The sequence below is a fragment of the Mercenaria mercenaria genome, chromosome 13, assembly GCF_021730395.1.
Source record: "Mercenaria mercenaria strain notata chromosome 13, MADL_Memer_1, whole genome shotgun sequence".
Classification (NCBI taxonomy): domain Eukaryota; kingdom Metazoa; phylum Mollusca; class Bivalvia; order Venerida; family Veneridae; genus Mercenaria; species Mercenaria mercenaria.
In genome coordinates this window covers 25,814,984-25,838,056 of record NC_069373.1, presented here as the reverse complement: position 1 = coordinate 25,838,056, position 23,073 = coordinate 25,814,984, and the positions used below count along the sequence as shown (strand labels likewise).

The 23,073-nt window shown below is 39.7% G+C and overlaps 1 protein-coding gene across 9 annotated transcripts in view; it reads right to left on the bottom strand.

Moving 5' to 3' along the window:
- LOC123529310 (ELKS/Rab6-interacting/CAST family member 1-like) overlaps nt 1–23,073 on the bottom strand; it is a 423,378-nt gene that overhangs the window by 262,351 nt on the left and 137,954 nt on the right. For all 9 annotated transcript variants that reach the window (XM_053521352.1, XM_053521353.1, XM_053521354.1 and 6 more), the window contains one exon: nt 14,939–15,084. In XM_053521352.1, coding sequence (XP_053377327.1) covers nt 14,939–15,084 — 146 coding nt within the window. The remainder of the gene's footprint in view (nt 1–14,938; nt 15,085–23,073) is intronic.

Sequence of the window (23,073 nt, the reverse complement as noted above, 5' to 3'; positions counted from 1 at the left end):
CCTAGTTTTTGACCGCAGTTGACCCAGTTTCGAACTTGACCTATATATCGTCAAGATGAATATTCAGACCAACATTCATACAGATCCCATGATAAATATCGCCTCTAGAGAGGTCACAAGGTTTTTCTATTATTTGACCTAATGACTTAGTTTTTGATGGCACATGACCCAGTTTTGAATCTGAACTGGATATCATCAAGGTGAACATTCTGACCAATTTTTATGAAGATCCATTGAAAAGTATGGCCTCTAGAGAGGTCACAAGGTTTCTCTATTTTTAGACCTTCTGACCTGTTTATGACTGCACGTGACCCAGTTTTGAACTTGACCTAGATATCATCAAGATGAACATTCTGACCAATTTTCATGAAGATCCATTGAAAAGTATGGACTCTAGAGTGGTCACAAGGTTTTTCTATTTTTAGACCTACTGACCTAGTTGACCCAGTTTCGAATTTGACCTAGATATCATCAAAGTGAACATTCTGACTAATTTTTATGAAGATCCATTAAAAAATATGGCCTTTAGGGAGATCACAAGGATTTTCTTTTTTTAGACCTACTGACCTAGTTTTGGACCGCATATGACCCATTTTCGAACTTGACCTAGATATCATCAAGATGAACATTCCGATCAACTTTCATAAAGATCCCATGAAAAATGTGACCTCTAGAGTGGTCACAAGCAAAAGTTCACGGACGCACGGATGCCGCGCGATCACAAAAGCTCACCTTGTCACTTTGTGACAGGTGAGCTAAAAATTTGAATGGTCTGACGAATGCAAAAAATCATTCCAGGACATCAAAGCTGCATTAGTAAGTGCTGACATGATTGGTACCCATAGAACGAAGGAGGTGAATTCATCTTAGATGTGGATGCATCAGATGTAGGATTAGGAGGAGTGTTGTCCCAAATTCAAGAAGGGCGTGAACGAGTTATTGGATATGCCAGTCCAGCGCTGAATAAGGCAGAGAAAAATTATTGTATTACCGAGAAGGAACTCCTTGCAATACGCTATTTTGTTGAATACTACCGGCAGTACTTATTAGGATGAAGGTTCCGGGTTCATAGTGGCCACCGAGCTCTAGTGTACCTCTTCAAGTTAAAGGAGCCTTGGGGAAAAAATGCCAGATGGCTGGAGATCTTGACGCAGTACGATTTTTTAACTGAGTACCGACCAGGGAACAAACAAGGACATTGCGACGCTTTATCAAGGTGCGAAACTCCAAAAGATTGTCAGTGTGCGGACGACGATACCGAGGAGCCCCTTAAATGTGGACCATGCCAAAAGTGCCAAAGGAGGGCAGAGAACATGGTACTTGACGGACCATGGGCAGGTATCACACTGCAACAACCTGAATCAGGAGTAAATGTTGACAAAGTCAATCTAGATGAAAATGGAGCTGTGCGGAGTGCGCAAGTCGAGGGTGATTCAGGTGCAGCAGGAAGAGATGGAACAGAAGAAACAAGAGCTGTCTCCATAGGATGACACATGCCCCCGATGGCACTTTGAATGAATAGTTATGGCCGATGTTAGAGTTTAGGACCTTTGACCTACAGAGCTGGATCTTGCGCGCGACACGTCGTCTTACTGTGTCACACATTCATGCGTAGTTATTTTAAAATCCATGCATGAATGACAAAGATATGGACCGGACACGCCCATCAATGCACTATTATGAAAAATGACCTTTAACGTCTAAGTGTGACCTTGACCTTTGAGCTACGGACCTGGGTCTTACGCATGACACGTCGTCTTACTGTGGTACACATTCATGCCAAGTTATTTGAAAATCCATCCATGGATGACAAAGATATGGACCGGACATGCCCATCAATGCACTATCCTTTAACGTCTAAGTGTGACCTTGACCTTTGAGCTACGGACCTGGGTCTTGCGCGCGACACGTCGTCTTACTGTGGTACACATTCATGCCAAGTTATTTGAAAATCCATCCATGGATGACAAAGATATGGACCGGACACGCCCATCAATGCACTATCCTTTAAAGTCTAAGTGTGACCTTGACCTTTGAGCTACGGACCTGGGTCTTACGCGCGACACGTCGTCTTACTGTAGTACACATTCATGCCAAGTTATTTGAAAATCCATCCATGGATGACAAAGATATGGACCGGACACGCCCATCAATGCACTATCCTTTAATGTCTAAGTGTGACCTTGACCTTTGAGCTACGGACCTGGGTCTTGCGCGCGACACGTCGTCTTACTGTGGTTCACATTCATGCCAAGTTATTTGAAAATCCATCCATTGATGACAAAGATATGGACCGGACACAGGCTGTCTAGCATACCCCGACAAAAAATTAGGGCTAATTTTAGGGCAATTTGTACAAAAAAATAGGGCTAAAATTAGGAATTTGGTACAATTTTAAGGAAATTTTAGGGCTAAATTTAGGAATTTTCAAATCAAAATACGGACTTTAAAGACCATGATTGTAATGTGCTTACCTTTATGTAATTGACATAAAAGTAACTCACAAATAGTGCTTTATTTACAGAAAAGACGTCTCCTAGCTTTCCACCGTTTTGAACTGTGCTAAATTGTTTTTTTCTGAATTAGAAGAACTTTTAAACAACATTTAAAACATTTTCTCTTTTTGATCATTGCAAAAAAGTTAAAAAATTAGGAATCTTTGTGAAAAAATAGGGCCTTTTTAGGAATTTCCTTTGATTTTTTAAAAAAAAATAGGAATTTTAGCCAAATTGAAAAAAAATAGGAAAAAGTAGGAATTTTAGGGACGCTAGACAGCCTGCGGACACGAAAATTGCGGACAGACTGACAGACCGACGGACCGACAGACGGTTCAAAAACTATATGCCTCCCTTCGGGGGCATAAAAAGCAAGCCACAACATTGTCTGTGTGGGATTTTGACCGGCTACACAGTGAAAGAAATTAGAGAGGCACAGAAAGAAGACCTTGATATCAAGGTGCTTGTGGAAGCGAAGACAGAAGGCACAAAGCAACCGGACAAAGATATAGCAGCAGTGAGCCCTGCCGGGAGACATTACTTCTTGCTCTGGGATGCCTTGGAAGTGGTGGAAGGCATTCTGGTGAAAATATTTAAGAATCTTGATGGCACAGGACAACACAGTCAGTTGGTAGTACCACAGAAGATGAAGAAGCACGTACTCCACCAGATGCATGATGCTCCAATGGCCGGTCATATGGGAGTCAAGAAGACCAAAGAAAAGCTTCTTCAACAATTCTACTGGTACCAGCTGAAAGCAGATGTTTCACTCTACATCAGAAGATGTGATGTGTGTGCGGCAGACAAGAAACCCATGCGGATCCCACGAGGTCCTCTTGGCACCATCCAAACTGGAGCATCTTGGGACATCCTGGCCATGGATTATATCGGCCCGCTTCCAGTCACTTCGAGAGGGAACCACTATGCCTTGGTGTTGACAGACCTGTTCTCTAAATATGTGGAAGTGGTAGCATTACCCGAATAGACCGCCTATTACATGGTGTCAGATTTCGTGCCCAGGTGGGGATGTCCGCTAACCATTCAAGTAAGGAATTGTGAGGGCAAGGTATTTCAAGAAATGTGCCAGATGCTCGAAGTCAGGAAGACCCGGACAAGGGCACGGAACCCAAAATGCAATGGTCAGGTAGGAAGGTGGAACCAGTCACTCATCAAGATGCTCAAAGCATATATCAGCAATCATACTGAGTGGGATTTGTACCTGGGGTGCGTAGCGGGAGCATACAGGGCAACCCCTCATGAGACAACCAAGATGACGCCAAATTTATTAGTAATGGGACATGAAATCAGGCTACCTTCTGAACTCGTTTTTAAAAGCACCGTCCAAGAATTTTTTATTTATTTATTTATTTTTTTTTATTTAAGGTCGCACCAACACATGATAGGTCATATGGAGACTTTCCAGCTTTAATGGTAAAGGAAGACCCCAGGTGCCCCTCCGTGCATTATTTCATCACGAGCAAGAAAAGAGAACATAACAAGCTATGGGCTATACGTTGATGAGCTAAAAGAGAAGGTACAGAAGGCTCATGCAGTTGCACGAAGACACCTGAAGAAGGCAGCTGAATGAAGCAAGGAGCTATACAATGTCAAAATATGAACAAACAAGTACAAGGAAGGGGACCTAGTGTGCCTTCTTCATGAAATAAACAAGAGGGTTATGATGACCCTGGATCACTCACCTCAGTAATATGAGCTACATGTTTCAAATGTCAAAATGATGATAAAATATTAAGAAAGTCAGTAGGTCGCATTCATGGTCAATGAAATTCAGTTTACCGATTTGTGTGCAAAACTGTGTATGTAAATTTCAAGACTGTATCTTAAACAAGAGATCACAGAGTGATCTTGGCGCCCACCAATGTGCCATTTTTGAGAATTCCAAATTTTAAGACTTACTGACTAGCTCAAGGTCAAATTTCATTTCCGTACAAAACACTGTGCATGTGGTCAAAATTCAAAACCTGTAGCTTGCGAAATGTGAAAGTAGGTCACTATATCAATTTCAAGGACAAAGTTCTTTGTACACAAAGCTATGCATGTGCATCAAGTTTGAAGGCTGTAGTTTAATAAATTTGAAAGTAGGTCACTAGGTCAATCTTAAGGTCAAAGTTTATTTTGGTACACAAAACTATGCAAGTGGTCCAAATTTGAAGGCTGTAGCTTTAGAAATGTGAAAGTAGGTCACTAGGTCAAAATCAAGGTCAAATTACACTTCAGAATACAAATCTATACATGTGGTCCAAATTCAAAGCCTGTATATTCAAAAATGTGAAAGTAGGTCACTAGGTCAATGTAAAGGTCAAAATTTGTTTCGGTACACAAAATTATGCATGTGGTCCAAATTTGAAGGCTGTAGCTTGAAAAATGTGAAAGTAGGTCATTAGGTCAAAATGAATTTTTGTTTGTTTGTTTTGGGTTTAGCGCCGTTTTTGAACAGTATTTCAGTCATGTAACGGCGGGCAGTTAACCCAACCAGTATTCCTGGATTCTATACCAGTACAAACCTGTTCTCCGCAAGTAACTGCCAACTTCCCCACATGAATCAGAGGTGGAGGACTAATGATTTCAGACACAATGTCGTTTATCAAATAGTCACGGAGAACATAAGCCCCGCCCGAGGATCGAACTCGCGACCCTGAGATCCGTAGACCAACGCTCTTACCTACTGAGCTAAGCGGGCGGGCTAGGTCAAAATGAAGGTCAAATTTTATTTCGGAACACAAAACTATACATGTGGTCCAAATTTGAAGGCTGTAGCTTGAGAAATGTGAAAGCAGGTAACTAGGTCAAAATCAAGGTCAAATTTTATTTTGGAACACAGAACTATGCATGTGGTCCAAATTTGAGGCCTGTACCTTCAATAATGTGAAAGTAGGTCACTAGGTCAATGTAAAGGTCAAAGTTTGTTTCGGTACATAAAATTATGCCTGTGGTCCAAATTTGAAGGCTGTAGCTTCAGAAATGTGAAAGTAGGTCACTAGGTCAAAATGAAGGTCAAATTTTATTTCGGAACACAGAACTATGCAAGTGGTCCAAATTTGAAGGCTGTAGCTTGAGAAATGTGAAAGTAGGTCACTAGGTCAAAATCAAGGTCAAATTTTATTTCGGAACACAGAACTATGCATGTGGTCCAAATTTGAAGCCTCTGTACCTTCAAAAATGTGAAAGTAGGTCACTAGGTCAATATCAAGGTCAAAGTTTTTTTCAGTGCACAAAACTATGCATGTGGTCTAAATCTGAAGGCTGTAGCTACAGAAATGTGAAAGTAGGTCACTAGGTCAAAATCAAGGTCAACTCATGTCAAGGTTCATCTTGCCACTCAAAACCATACAGGTGGTCCAACCTTGAATGTTGTAGGTTATTGACAAGACGATTTTAAAAGCTTTTCCCTATATAAGTCTATATGAACCATGTGACCCCCAGGGTGGGGCCATAATTGACCCTAGGGGATGATTTGAACAAACTTGGTAGAGAACCACTAGATGATGCTACATTACAAATGCCAAAGCCCTAGGCTTTGTGGTTTGGACAAGAAGATTTCCAAAGTTTTTCCCTATATAAGTCTATGTAAACCATGTGACCCCCGGGGCGGGGCCATATTTGACCCTAGGGGAATAATTTGAACAATCTTAGTAGAAGACCACTAGATAATGTCGCATACAAAATATCAAAGCCCTAGGCCCTGTGTTTTTGAATAAGAGGTTTTTCAAAGTTTTTCCCTATATAAGTCTATATAAACCATGTGACCCCCGGGGCGGGGCCATATTAGACCCCAGGGAAATAATTTGAATCATTTTGGTAGAGGACCACTAGATGATGCTTCATACCAAATATCAAAGCCCTAGGCTCTGTGATTTTGGACAAGAAGATTTTCAAGTTTTTCCCTATATAAATCTATGTAAATTATAGAAATAAACAAAGGGCCATAACTCACTAAAGAATTGTTGAACCAGTCTGATTTTCAGGGGGACACAACTAGGGTACCAATAAATCATTCTGACAAAGTTTGGTCAAAATCCCCCTGGTAGTTTCTGAGGAGATGCGATAACGAGAAATTGTTAACGGAAGGACGGAAGGACGGACGTCGGACCACGGACGCAGAGTGATTTGAATAGCCCACCATCTGATGATGGTGGGCTAAAAACAAGAAAGTAGGTCAGTAGGTCAAGGTCACAGTCAAGTGACATCATATTACTTGGGGTCATCAGGTAATTATAATTAAACAGTCTTTGAAATAGGATCAGATGATTTTTTAAGTATTTTTCCTATATAACTCACATAATAACTAAGTGACCCCAGGGTGGGGCCTCTTTTCACCCCAGGGGCATAATTTGAACAATTTTGGACTACTAGACAATGCATCATACCAAATGTTAAAAGCCTAGGTCATATGGTTTCAGACAAGAAGATTTTTAAAGCTTTTCTTATATAAGTCTATATAAAACTTGGGACCCCTAGGGCAGGGCCTCTTTTCACCCAAGGGGTACAATTTGAATAATTTTGGTTGAGAACCATAAGACAATGCTACAAACCAAATATCAAAGGTCTAAGTGTTCTGGTTTCAGACAAGAAGATTTTTAAACTTTTTTTCCTATATAAGTCTATGTAAAACTTGGGACCCCCGGGGCAGGGCCATATTTGACCCTAGGGGGATAATTTGAACAATCTTGGTAGAGGACCACTAGATGATGTAACATACCAAATATCAAAGCCCTAGGCCATGTGGTTTTGTACAAGAAGATTTTCAAAGTTTTCCCTATATAAGTCTATATAAACCATGTGACCCCCGGGGCAGGGCCATATTTGACCCTAGGGGGGTAATTTGAACAATCATGGTAGAGGACCACTAGATGATGCTACATACCAAATATCAAAGCCCTAGGCCTTGTACAAGAAGATTTTCAAAGTTTTCCCTATATAAGTCTATATAAACCATGTGATCCCCGGGGCGTGGGCCATATTTGACCCTAGGGGGATAATTTGAACAATTTTGGTAGAAGACCACTAGATGATGCTACACACCAGATATCAAAGCCCTAGGCCCTGTGGTTTTGGACAAGAAGATTTTTAAAGTTTTTCCTTTCAGTTGCCATGGCAACCAGAGTTCTGCATGGAATTCAATTCTTTGAATAATTTTGAAAGGGGGCCACCCAAGGATCATTCCTATGAAGTTTGGTGTAATTCTGCCCAGTGATTTTAAAGAAGAAGATTTTTTTTAGAAATTGTTGACGGACGCACAACCCAAGACGGACGCAAAATTGAGCAGTCACAAAAGCTCACCATGAGCCTTTGGCTCAGGTGAGCTAAAAAGCCAGGTGCTGAGCCAAAACTTGAGAGAAGTTATAGAGGTCCATTTGTGGTTACGGCAAAGCTGTCTCAAGTCACCTTTGTCGTGCAACTCGACAAGGAAGGATACAAAAGAGTTGTGCACCACGCCAAACTGAAGCCGTACAAGGGCGACAGTCAACCGCGGTGGACTACTAAGATACAGAAATCTATCTTTAAGAAACTGGTTGACTGACTCAGTCATGTTGTGTTTTTATAACTTTACGTCGTTAACATGTTGTGTATTTTCAGGACATATTGTTATACAGGTTTTTTTTATCAATGTGTACTTGTGCAGTGGAACAGGTTCAGTGACGCGAAGTAATCAGGTGGGAATAAAAAGGGAACAAAAAAAGAGTCATTGTTGTTTGTCTTTGTGTCTCCGGTACAGTTATGGCGTTGATTTTCAAAAACCAATGCATCAAGGCAGTTTAATGGCAAAGGAGCGCATAATCCTGCGAGTCGCTTAGATTAAAGGGGCTGTCAATCCATGTTTACTCCCATGCGCGAAACTCTATTTTAAACATGTGCATTAATTTGTATTCTAGATGACCAGGATGACATATGACCTAGATGACCTATACTGTGTATTATTCAGACATGTAGGTACATGCATGATCACCCTATATCGCTCCCCTGAGTTTAGTTGCTTGCTTAAACAAAATTCTTTACTAACACAGTGGCCAGGATGGCACTATATTGCTCTCCTGAGTTTAACTGCTTGGTTGGACAAATTTCTTTGCTAATGCTTCTTAAACAAACAAACAAGAGGGCCATGAAGGTCCTGTATCGCTCACCTGACCTACTGACCTAAAGATCACCAAGATTAACATTCTGACCAAGTTTCATTAAGATATGGTCATAAATGTGGTCTCTAAAGTGTTAACAAGCTTCTCCTTTGATTTGACGCGGTGACCTAGTTTTTTACTCCACATGACCCAGATTCGAACTTGACCTAAAGATCATCAAGATTAACATTCTGACTAAGATAGAGTCATAAATAGTGTCAACTAGCTTTTCCTCTGATTTGACCTGGTGACCTAGTTTTTGATCCCACATGACCAAGATTTCAAACTGACCACAAAAGAATCAAGGTTAACATTCTGACCAAGTTTCATGAAGATACAGTCATAAATGTGGCCTTTAGAGTGTTAACAAGCTTTTCCTTTGATTTCACCAGGTTACCTAGTTTTTGACCCCACCTGACCGAGATTTAAACTTGACCTAAAGATCATCAAGCTTAAATATCTAACCAAGTTTCATTAAGATACGGTCATAAATGTTGCTTATAGAGTGTTAACTAGCTTTTCCTTTGACTTGACCAGGTGACCTAGTTTTCGAACCTACCTGACCCAGATTTGAACTTGATTTAAAGATCATCAAGACTAACATTCTAACCAAGTTTCATTAAGATACAGTCATAAATGTGGCTTATAGAGTGTTAACTAACTTTATCTTTGATTTCACCTGGTGACCTAGTTTTTGACCCCACCTGACCCAGATCTGAACTTGACCTAAAGACCATCAAGATTACTATTCTGACCAAGAATCACAGAGATATTATCATAAATATGGCTTCTAGAGTGTTAACAAACTTTTGCTTTGATTTGACCTGGTGACCTAGTTCTTGACCCCAGATGACCCAATATCGAACTCTTCCAAGATTTTATTGAGGGTAACATTCTGACCAAGTTTCATTAAGATTGGGCCAAAATTGTGACCTCTAGAGTGTTAACAGTCAAATTGTTGACCTCGGACGATGACGACGACGGACACATGGGGATCACAAAAAGCTAACCTTGGCCACTTCATGCTCAGGTGAGCTTAAAAAAAAAATTTATACACTCCTTTACATTACTCTGATATCGCTAATAACGAGTCTGTAAATAACAGTTTTCGGATATTTTCATACCTATCTACCCCTGCTGATTGTTAATCCCGCACCACAAGTGGTTGGGGGTTATAGGAATGGTCTATGTCTGTCCTTCCTTCTGTCCTTCCGTCCGTCTGTCCGTAACACTTTCGTGTCCGCTTCATATCTCCTAAACCCCTTGAAGGATTTTCATGAAACTTGAATCAAATGATCACCTCATCAAGACGATGTGCAGAATCCATGAGTCAGCCTTGTCCGCTCAAGGTCAAGGTCACAACTCAGGGTCAAAGGTTTGAGCCTTCAATTTTGTGTCCGCTCTATATCTCCTAAACCCCTTTAAGGAATTTTATAAAACTTGGGTCAAATGATCACCTCATCAAAACGATGTGCAGAAATTATGAGTCAGCCATGCTGGCTCAAGGTCAAGGTCATAACTTACGGTCAAAGGTTTGAGCTTTCCATTTTGTGTCCGATCTGTATCTCCTAAACGCCTTGAAGGATTTTCATCAAGCTTGGGTCAAATGATCACCTTATCAAGAACTCATGAGTCAGCCATGTCAACTCAAGGTCAAGGTCACAACTCAAGGTCAAAGGTTTGAGCTCTGTATCTCCTAAACCCCTTGACGGATTTTTATGAAACTTGGGTCAAATGATCACCTCATCAAGACAGTGTGCAGAATTCATGAGTCAGCCATGTCAGTTCAAGGTCAAGGTCACAGCTAAAGGTCAAAGGTTTACCCTTTCACTATCCATAGCAGTGGCGGGGGATTTAGCTGTCTTTCAGACTGCCTTGTTGTTTATTGCATGACATTTTTTCAACAATTAGCCAGGCGTTGATTAATGTGTCACAACTGAAATTGAAATCCAGACAACAGATATTTAATTTCAATCAAAATCAAATTTAGACAAAAAATATATTGGCTTTCTGACTAAGTTTCATGAAGATAGGGTCATAAATGTGGCCTCTAGAGTGTTAATAAGCTTTTCACTTGATTTGGTTGAATGACCTAGTTTTTGACTCCATATGGCCCAGATTCAAACCTAACCTAAGGCAAACACTCTGACCAATTCTCATGAGTTTCAAACTTAAAATGTGGTTTCTAGAGTGTTAACAAGATTTTCCTTTAATCTGGCCTAGTGACCCTACATTACCAAATTTCAAACATGACCTAGAGATCATCAAGACAAACATTCTGACCAGTTTTATGAAAACAGAATCATAAATGTGGCCTCTAGAGTGTAAACAAGCTTTTACTTTGATTTGACCTGCTGACCTAGTTTTCTGAGCCCACATGACCCAGATTCGAACTTGACCTCGAGTTCATCAAGACAAACATTCTGACAAATTCTCATGAGTTTCAAACTAAAACTGTGCACTCTAGACTGTTAACAAGATTTTCCTTTGATCTGGCCTAGTCACCTACTTTTTGATGCCAGACAAAGACCGGTCACAATAGCTCACCTTGAGCACTTCGTGCTCTGGTGAGCTAGACACAAAAGAAATCCTATGTTCACACAAAAATCCTTACAAGGTAGCGATAGGTCAAAATACACCTAACAAGAGGGCCATGAAGGCCCTGTATCGCTCACCTACTGACCTAAAGATCATCAAGATTAACATTCTGACCAAGTTTCATTAAGATAAGGTCATAAATGTGGCCTCTAGAGTGTTAACTAGCTTTTCCTTTGGTTTGACCTAGTGACCTAGTTTTTGACCCCACATGCCCCAGATTCGAATTTGACCTAAAGATCATCAAGATTTACTTTACTTTTGATTTGACCTGGCAACCTAGATTTTGAGCCCACCTGACCCAGATTGGAACTTAACCTTAAGATCATCAAGATCAACATTCTCACAAAGTTTCATAAAGATAAGGTCACAAATGTGGTCTCTAAAGTGTTCACCAGCTTTTCCTTTGATATGACCAAGTGACCTAGTTTTTGAACCCACATGAGCCAGATTCCAACTTGGCCTAAAGATCATCAAAATTAACATTCTGACTAAGTTTCATGAAGATACAGTCATAAATTTGACCTCTAGATTGTTAACAAGCTTTTCCTTTGATTTGACCCGGTGACCTTTTTTTGACCCCACATGACGCAGATTCGAACCTGACTTAAGGTCATCAAGACAAACATTCTGATCAATTCCCATGAGATTCAAACTTAAAATTAGGTTTCTAGAGTGTTAACTAGCTTTACCTTTGATTTGACCTGGTGACCTAATTCTTGACCCCACCTGACCCAGAATGAAACTTGACCTAAAGATCTTCAAGATTAATATTCTGACCAAGTTGCATTAAGATATGGTCATAAAAGTGGCCTCCAGAGTGTTAACTAGCTATTTCTTTGATTTGACCTGGTGACCTAATTTTTGACCCCACATGACCCAGATTCAAACTTGGCCTTAAAGATCATCAAGATTAACCTTCTGACTAAGTTTCATTAAGATTGGGCCAAAATTGTGGCCTCTAGAGTGTTAACAGCCAAATTGTTGTCGACAGAAACAGGGCGATCACATGCATATTGTACTACAGAAAAGTGATCTCGATTTTTCCCTATGGCCAGTAATAAAAAGGTTACAATATAAGCTATTTATAGTAACAACAAAGGGCAGTGATTCTAAATTATGGACCTGGTTCTTGCACATGACACTCCGTCTCATGATGGTGAACAATTGTGCCAAGTTACATCAAAATCCCTCCATGCATGAAGAAGAAATGCTCCGGACAAAGTCATTCTTGTATCTGACCTTTGACCTCTAAGTGTGACCTTGACTTTAGAGATAGGGGTCTGGGTCTTGTGCATGACATGTCTCACTATGGTTAACATTTTTGCAAAGTTATTTCAAAATCCCTCCAAGGATGGCAGAGCTATGGACCAGACATGAAACAGACTCTGTTAACTTATGACCTCTAAGTGTGACCTTGACCTTGGAGCAATGGGTCTGGGTCTTGCACACGACACGTCATCTCATTATGGGGAACATTTATGCCCAGTTATTTCAAAATTCCTTCATGGATGGCAGAATTATGGACCAGACACGAAGTGTGATGGACGGAAGGAAGGAAGGATGGCCGGAAGGACGGACAGCAGAAGGATTCAGCCTACTTCTATGTCCCCCTTTTTTTTCTATGAGGAGGACAATAATTTTGATGTAACACTGCACTTAAGAAATCCGAACCTTATGACAGAACTTTTAGCAGGACCCTTGTAGAAAATCCTGCACAATTTGCACAGAACCGATGGGAGCAGTTTCTCTTTCCAAAATATATGATAGTTTCCGCTTTTCTTTCTTCATGAACTGATACTGTCTTGTAAACAAGAGGGTCATGATGACCCTGGTTCATAACCTGAGTAATATGAGATACATGTTTCAAATGTCAAACTGATGCTAAAATATTCAGAAAGTATGTCAGTTGGTCACTTTCATGGTCACTGAAAGTCAATTTTAAGGTTGGTGTGCAAAACTGCACATGTCATCCAAAGGTCAGTAGGTCTAGGTCACAGTCAGGTGACCCCTAATCACTTTGGGTCATCAGGTAATTATAATTAACTAGTCTAGGAAATATCATCTGATAATTTTTGAAGTAGTTTTTCCTATATAACTCACATAACAAAAGACCCCCAGGAAGGGGTCTCTTTTCAACCCGGGGGGCAAATTTGAACAATATTGTTAAAGATCCACTAGGCAATGCTACAGGCCAAGGCCTTGAACTTTCAGACAATAAGATCTTAAATTTTTTTCCTATATAAGTCAATGTTAAACTTTGGACCCCTAGGGCAGGGCCTCTTTTCAACTCAGGGGCATAATTTGAATAAACTTGGTAGAGGACCACTAGGCAATGCAACATACCAAATATCAAAGGCCTATGTCTTGTGGTTTCAGACAAGAAGATTTTTAAACTTTTTTCCTATACAAGTATATGTTAAACTTGGGATCCCCGGGAAGGGACCTCTTTTCACCCCGGGGGCAAATTTGAACAATATTGTTAAAGATCCACTAGGCAATGCTACAGGCCAAGGCCTTGAACTTTCAGACGATAAGATCTTAAATTTTTTTCCTATATTAGTCAATGTTAAACTTTGGACCCCTAGGACAGGGCCTCTTCTCATCCCAGGGGCATAATTTGAACAATTTTGGTAGAGGAACACTAGGCAATGCTACATACCAAATATCAAAAGCCTATGTCTTGCAGTTTCGGGCAAGAAGACTTCTAAAGTTTTTTGCTATGAAGTCTATGTAAAACTTGGGACCCCCAGGATGGGGCCTCTTTTCAACTCAGGGGCATAATTTGAATAATCTTGGTAGAGGACCACTAGGCAATGCAACATACCAAATATCAAAGGCCTACGTCTTGTGGTTTCAGACAAGAAGATTTTTAAACTTTTTTCCTATACAAGTATATGTTAAACTTGGGATCCCCGGGAAGGGACCTCTTTCACTCCAGGGGCACAATTTGAACAATCTTGGTAGAGGACCACAAGGCAATGCTACATACCAAATATTAAAGATTTTTTAACTTTTTTCCTATTAAGTCTATGCAAAACTTGGGATCCCCAGGGCAGGGCCCCTTTTCATCCCAGGGGTACAATTTGAACAATCTTGGTAGAGGACTACAAGGCAATGCTACATACCAAATATATAAGGCCTAGGACTAGTGGTTTCAAACAAGAAGATTTTCAAAGTTTTTTCCTATATAAGTATAGTAAAACTTGGGACCGCCAAGGTGGGGCACTTTTTCACCCCAGGGGCACAATTTGAACAATCTTCATAGAGGACCATTAGATGATGTCACATGCCAAATATCAATGCTCTATGCCTTGCGGTTTTAGACAAGATTTTTAAAGTTAGTTCTGCATGGAATTCAATTCTTTGAACAATTTTGAAAGGGGGCCACCTAATGATCATTCCTGTGAAGTTTGGAGTAATTCTGCCAAGTGGTTTTCAAGAAGAAGATTTTTTTAGAAAATGTTGATGGACGCACAACGGACGACTGACGACGGACATTGAGCGGTCACAAAAGCTCACCATGAGCCTTTGGCTCAGGTGAGCTAATAATAACAATAACTTTCAGTTTTAATTTTGGCATCCTTTTATCTGAAAATGTTTTAACAGTGTTTCAATGAAAGTTTATTTCCTTAATTCTATACATGTATAAACATTTATTATCTTGCATCCCTTCTAGGGATCCATTGTTACTGAAAGATTTTGTATAAATACCTTTCAATCTGTTTGTCTTTTTCTGAGATAGATTCCTCCATGGCTGAGATAGCACTGTCTGAAGACTCAATACAATTACTCGACTGGGTCTTTATTTGGGTTAACTGATCTTCCTTTTCTGCCAAAAGATCTTCCAAGTTGCCAACCTGTAATTTATATGATACTGTTTTCATGTTCCCATAACACAAAGGGAATGAATCTTTTAAAAAAAAAATTAAATCTGCATAAAAATCCTTACCAGTAGAGATAGGTCAAAATACACCTAAATATTGGATGTAACATGCATGTTGTACTACAGAAAAGTCATCTTGATTTTTCCCTACGACCAGTAATAGTTAAGTTGCTTGCTTAAACAAAATTCTTTACTAACACAAGAGGGCCATGATGGCACTATATCGCTCATCTGAGTTTAATTGCTTGGTTGAACAAATTTCTTTGCTAATGCTTCAGAAACAAACAAACAAGAGGGCCATGAAGGCCTTGTATCGCTCTACTGACCTATTGACCTAAAGATCATCAAGAGTAACATTCTGACCAAGATTCATTAAAATATGGTCATAAATGTGGCCTTTAAAGTGTTAACTAGCTTTTCCTTTGATTTGACCCGGTGACCTAGTTTTTTACTCCAAATGAAAAGATCATCAAGATTAACATTCCGACTAAGTTTCATGAAGATAAAGTCAAATGTGGTCTCTAGAGTGTTAACAAGCTTTTCCTTTGATTTGACCTAGTGACCTAGTTTCTGACCCAACCTGACCCAGATTTGAACTTGACAATAGATCATCAAGATTAACATTCTGATCAAGTTTCATTAAGATATGGTCACAAATGTGGCCTCTACAGTGTTAACTAGTTTTTCCTTTGATCTGACCTGGTGACCTAGTTTTTGACCCCACATGACCCAGATTCAAACTGGACCTTATGATCATCAAGATTATCATTCTGACTAAGATTCATGAAGATACAGTCATAAATGTGGCCTCTAGAGTGTTAACAAGCTTTTCCTTTGATTTGACCTAGTGACCTAGTTTTTAATCCCACCTGACCCAGATTTAAATGTGACCTATAGATCATCAAGATTAACATTCTGATTAAGTTTCATTAAGATATGGTCATAAATGTGGCCTCTACAGTGTCAACTAGCTTTTCCTTTGATTTGACCTAGTGACCAAGTTTTTGATCCCACATGATGCAGATTCAAACTGGACCTTGAGATCATCAAGATTAACATTCTGACCAAGTTTCATGAAAATACAGTCATAAATGTGGCCTCTACAGTGTTAACAAGCTTTTCCTTTGGTTTGACTAGGTGACCTAGTTTTTGACCCCAGATGACTCAATAAAAAACTTGTCCAAGATTTTATTGAGGGTAATATTCTGACCAAGTTCCATTAAGATTGGGCCAAAATTGAGACCTCCAGAGTGTTAACAAGCTTTTCCTTTGATTTGACCTGGTGACCTAGTTTTTGACCCCAGATAACATAATATCTAACTCGTCCAAGATTTTATTGAGGGTAATATTCTGGCCAAGTTCCATTAAGATTGGGCCAAAATTGTGACCTCAAGAGTGTTAACAAGCTTTTCCTTTGATTTGACCTGGTGACCTAGTTTTTTACCACAGATGACCTAATATTGAACTTGTCCAAGATTTTATTGAGGGTAACATTCTGACCAAGTTTCATTAAGATTGGGCCAAAATTGTGACCTCTAGAGTGTTAACAAGCTTTTCCTTTGATTTGACCTGGTGACCTAGTTTTTGACCCCAGATGACCCAATATAGAACTCGTTCAAGATTTTATTGAGTGTAACATTCTGAACAAGTTTTATTAAGATTGGGCCAAAATTGTGACCTCTAGAGTGTTAACAGTCCAATTGTTGACGACGAACGGACGGACGACGGACATAGGGCGATCACAAAAGCTCACCTTGAGCACTTTGTGCGCAGGTGAGCTAAAAATCTATATAAGTCCACAAGAAACTCATGGTGGTGAATATCTGTGCCAAACACATCAAAATCCCTCCATGCATGAAGAAGAAATGCTCTGGACAAAATCATTCTTGAATTTGACCATTGACCTCTAAGTGTGACCTTAGACCTAGGGACCTGGTTCTTGCACATGACACTTCATCTCATGGAGGTGAATCTTTGTGCCAAGTAATATTAAAGTCCCTTTAAGGATTGCTGAGTTACAGACTGGACCTAGGGACCTGATTCTTGTGCAGTCCAATCCATCTCATGGTGATGAACATTTGTGCCAAGTTACATCAAAATCCCTCCATGCATGAAGAAGAAATGCTCTGGACAAAGTCATTCTTGTATCTGACCTTTGGCCTCTAAGTGTGACCTTAGACCTAGGGACCTGGTTCTTGCACATGACACTTCATCTCATGGAGGTGAATCTTTGTGCCAAATAATATTAAAGTCCCTTTAAGGATTGTTGAGTTACAGACAGGACATGAAAAAGGTCCTTTTGTCGTGACCTTAACCTTTCAGTTAAGGGTCCGGATTTTGGGCATGACAAGCTTTCTCATCGAAGGGAATATTTGTGCAAACTGATATTTAAATCCTGTTTTGCATGACAAAGTTATAGACTGGACAGGAAAAAAAATCGTATTGACCTTTGATCTCCAAGTGTGATTTTCACCTTTAAGCTACAGTTCTGGGCATTGTGCATGATACATAATCTCATCATGGGGAACATTTATACCAAGTAATATTGCAATCCCTTGATGGATGACAGAGTTCTGGACCGGACAGGAAAAAACCCTATTGACCTCTGACCTCCAATTGTGACTTTGACCTTTAAGCTAGGTGTCCAGGATTTGTGCATGACAAGTCGTCTCATCATGGGAAACTTTTGTGCCAAGTATTTTTAAAATCCCTTCATGGATGACAGAGTTATGGACCGGACTTGAAATTGCGGACCGACGGACAGATGGATGGACGGAATGATGGACTGATGGAAAAGCGCATTCCTATAGTCCCCGAAACTGGTTTTCAATCAGTAGGGAACTAATAACGGTCATCTACTCTGCATGTCCAATCATCCTATGAAGTTTCAACGATCTGGGCCAAGTTGTTCTCAAGTTACTGATAGGAAACCATTTTCTATGTTCAGATCCCTGTGACCTTGACCTTAGCTCAAGTGACGCCAAAAACATTAAGGGTCATCTACTCTTTTAAGTCCTATCATCTTATGAAGTTTTAAGGTTCTAGGTCGAATTGTTCTCAAATTATTGATCAGAACTTGTTTTCCATGTTCTGGTCCCTGTGACCTTGACTTTTGATCAAATGACCAAAAAATCAATAGCTGTCATCTACTTATCATGTCCAATCATAGTAGTTTCAACATTCTTGGTCAGGTGGTTCTCAAGCTATTGATCAGAATGGTTTTCTATGTTCAGGCCCCTATGACCTTGACCTTTGATCTAGTACCCTAAAAATTTTATGGGTCATTTACTCTGTAACCCTATTACCCTATAAAGGTTTAAGGATCTAGGTCAAATGGTTCTCCATTTATTGATAAAAAATTAAGTGTGACTGAGAGATGGCCCCTGTGACCTTGACCTTTGAAGGAGTGACCCAAAAAACAATAGGGGTCATTCTGTAAGTCCTATCACCCTATGAAGTTTGTGCCAAGTTACATCAAAATCCCTCCATGCATGAAGAAGAAATGCTCTGGACAAAATCATTCTTGTATCTGACCTTTGGCCTCTAAGTGTGACCTTAGACCTAGGGACCTGGTTCTTGCACATGACACTTCATCTCATGGAGGTGAATCTTTGTGCCAAGTAATATTAAAGTCCCTTTAAGGATTGTTGAGTTACAGACAGGACATGAAAAAAGTCCTTTTGTCGTGACCTTAACCTTTCAGTTAAGGGTCCGGATTTTGGGCATGACAAGCTTTCTCATCGAAGTTCAGGCCCCTATGACCTTGACCTTTGATCTAGTACCCTAAAAATTTTATGGGTCATTTACTCTGTAACCCTATTACCCTATAAAGTTTTAAGGTTCTAGGTCAAATGGTTCTCAATTTATTGATAAAAAATTAAGTGTGACTGAGAGATGGCCCCTGTGACCTTGACCTTTGAAGGAGTGACCCAAAAAACAATAGGGGTCATTCTGTAAGTCCTATCACCCTATGAAGTTTGAACGTTCTAGGTCAAATGGTTCTCAAGTTTCTGTCAGGAAATGGATTTCCATATTTTGGCTGCTGTGACCTTGGGGTCATCTATTTTGCGTGTCCAATCATCCTATGAAGTTTCAACATTCTGGGTCAAGTGGTTCTCAAATAATTGATCAGGAATGGTTTTACAAGTTCACGCCCCTGTGACCTTGACCTTTAACAGAGTGACTTCAAAATCAATAGGGGTTGTCTACTCTGCATGTCCAATCATCCTATGAAGTTTCAACATTCTGAGTCAAGTGGATCTCAAGTTATTGACCGAAATGGTTTTCCATGTTCAGGCCCCTGTGACCTTGACCTTTAAAGGAGTGACCCCAAAAGGGGTCATCTGCTCCATAAGCCCTACCACCCTATGAAGTTCATAGGTTCTAGGTCAAATGATTCTCCAGTTATTGGTCTGAAATGAATTGGAAATTAAATGAAATGAATCAGACGGACGGACAGAGCAGAAACAATATGTCTCCCCCAATTTGGGGAGACATAAATATCTAAGGTCTGGGTCTTATGTTTCTATATAAGAATATTTTTTAACCTTTATCATGCTGGGCATGAGTGAGTCTGCCTTTGCGACCAGGGTAGATCATGATCAGCCTGCACATCCATGCAGTCTGATTATGATCTGCACTGTTCGCCATTCAGTCAGTATCTTTTTGGTAAGCACCCCTTTTGACAGTTAATGGTACTGTCCAAATTGAAAGACCGACAAGTTGATTATAGAAATTTAGCGGGGTAAGGGTTAAAAAAGATTTTTCCTACATAAGTCAATCTAAAACAAGGGACCCCCGTGCCTGGCATATATTGACCCCAGGATAATGCTACATACCAAAATTTCTAATTTTAGTTCTGGTAGCCCCTAAAAGGGGCCAATCTTCCCCTTTGAACAAAATTGGGAGTGACCTTATAATGATGCGGAATCAGAATAATTTGAACAATCTTGGTAGAAAAGGTCAAACAAGGACCATTTCTACTTTATACATATAGGGTTGTGACCACGCCATCTGACTGCCATGATTTTAACAAATCAAAATGATTTGAACAAGAGTTCGTAGAACATGAAATGCCCCCTTGATGAATTCAGTAATTGCACAAGGAACAGAAATTCTTTGGTCACTGTACACAAAAGTTCTACTGTTCTTGGTCAAAGTGACCTTGACCTATGACCTCAAAATTAATAGGGGTCATCTGCTGGTCATGATTAACCTCCCTATTAAGTTTCGTGATCCTAGGCCAAAGCATTTTCAAGTTACCGTCTGGACATTTTTTAACTGTTCCAGTTCACTGTGACCTTGACCTTTGAACTACTAACCTAAAAATCATTGTGATCCTAGGCTCAAAGCGTTCTCAAGTTATCTTCTGGAAATGGTTTTACTGTTCCAGGTCACTGTGTCCTTGACCTTTGATCTACTGAACTCAAAATCAATAGGGGTTATCTGCTGGTCATGGCCAACATCCCTATCAACTATCATGATCCTAGGCCCAACCTTTCTTGAGTAATCATCTGGAAACCATTAAACTGTTCCTTGTCACTGTGACCTTGACCTTTGACCTACTGACCTCAAAATCAATAGGGGTCATCTGCTGGTTATGATCAACTGCCCTATCAACTTCCATAATCCTAAGCCCAAGCGTTCTTGAGTTATCATCTGGAAACAGATTTGTCTACATACCGACCGCCCGTACGACCGACATCTGCAAAACAATATACCCCTCTTCTTCGAAGGGGGGCATAACAATCTTGGTAGAAGGTCAAAAAAGGACCATTTGTGTGAAATTATTTCAAAATTTGATCAGCAGTAATGAAAAGTGACCTCGCCAACTGGCTGCCATGTTTTTTGTGGAATCAGAATAATTCGAACTATCTTTGTAGAAAGTCACTCATTTGAGCGAAATTATTTCAAAATCGGGCCAGCAGTTTTATACAAGAAGAGTTTTTAAGTTTCTATTATAAATATAAAGGGAAACGTGGCCATGCCCTCAGGCATCCATGTCTTTTTCACGGATCAAAATAATTTGAACAATCTTGTTAGAAAGTCTCCAAAGGATCATTTGCTTAAAATTATTTTAAAATCAGGCCAAAAGTTTCATACAAAAAGACTTTTTAAGTTTCTACTATACACATATTGGGAAAAGTGACCAGCCATCAGGTGGCCATGTTTTTTAATGAATCAGAATAATTTGAACAACTTTTGCAGAAGGTCACACAACAATGTGACAAGCGACCATGTCTTTTTGATCAAAATAATATGAACAATTATGTTAGAAAGTCACCCAAGGACCATTTGTTAGAAATGGTACCTAAGGCTACGTATTCAACGACAACAACAACAAATCAAGTGCAAAACCAAAGTGCATATCTCTATGCAAATTAAGTACATTTGTAAACACAAGGTGCGTGTTATAAACAAGAGATCACAGAGTGATCTTGGCGCCCACCATTGGGCCATTTTTGAATGTTCCAAATTTCAAGACTAGCTCAAGGTCAAAATCAAGGTCAAATTTCATTTTAGTACACAACACTGTGAATGTGGTCAATGCATATGGTCCAAATTTGAAAGCTGTACCTTTAGAAATGTGAAAGAAGGTCACTAGATCAATTTCAAGGTCAAAGTTCATTTCGGTATACAAAACTATGCATGTGCTTCAAATCTGGAGGCTGTAGCTTGAGGAATGTGTAAGTAGGTACTAGGTAAAAATCAATGTCAAATTTCAATTCAGAACACAAAAATATGCATGAGATCCAAATTTGAAGCATGTAGCTTGAGAAATGTGGAAGTAGGTCACTAGGTCAATCTCAAAATCAAAGTTCATTTCGGTACACAATACTATGCATGCCATCCAAATTTGAAAGCTGTAGCTTGAGAAATGTGAAAGTAGGTCACTAGGTCAAATTCAAGGTCAAATTTCATTTCGGAACACAAAACTATGCATGTGGTCCAAATCTGAAGTCTGTACCTTCAAAAATGTGAAAGTAGGTCACTAGGTCAAAGTTTTTTTTTGATGCACAAAACTGTGCATGTGGTCCAAATTTAAAGGCTGTAGCTTGAGAAATGTGAAAATAGGTCACTAGGTCAAAATCAAGGTCAAATTTCATTTCTGAACACAGAAGTATGCATGTGGTCCAAATCTGAAGCCTGTACCTTCAAAAATGTGAAAGTAGGTCACCGAGTCAATGTCAAGGTCAACATTTTCTTCGTTGCACAAAACTATGCATGTGGTCCAAATTTGAAGCCTGTACCTTCAAAAATGTGAAAGTAGGTCATGACGTCAAAATCAAGGTCAACTCGTGTCAAGGGCGCCATGTTCATCTTGCCACTCAAAACTATACATGTGGTCCAAATTTGAATGTTGTAGGTTATGGACAATAAGATTTTAAAAGTTTTTCCCTATATAAGTCTATATGAGCCATGTGACCCCAAGGCTGGCGCCATATTTGAACCTAGGGGGATAATTTGAATAAAATTGGTAGAGAACCACTAGATGATGCTACATACCAAATATCAAAGCCCTAGGCCCTGTGGTTTTTGACAAGAAGATTTTCAAAGTTTTTTCCTATATAAATCTATGTAAATTATAAAAATAAACAAAGGGCCATAACTCACTCAAAAATTGTTGAACCAGTCTGATTTTCAGGGGACACAACAAGGGTATAAATACATCATTCTGACAAAGTTTGGTCAAAATCCTCCCAATAGTTTCTGAGGAGATGCAATAATGGGAAATTGTTAATGGACGGACGGAAGGACAGACGACGGACCACGGACGCAGAGTGATTTGAAAAAGTGAAATAACTTCTTTCGGCACAGTTTTTGGTATGGTTTTGGAGTGGCCATCAGATAGAAGATACATTTTTATATCGCTCAGTTTTTAACTCAAACATTTTGAGGCCTTGATTATTCTTGGCAAACGAATTTTGTAAAATATTGAGGGATTCGATGTTGTAAAATTCAT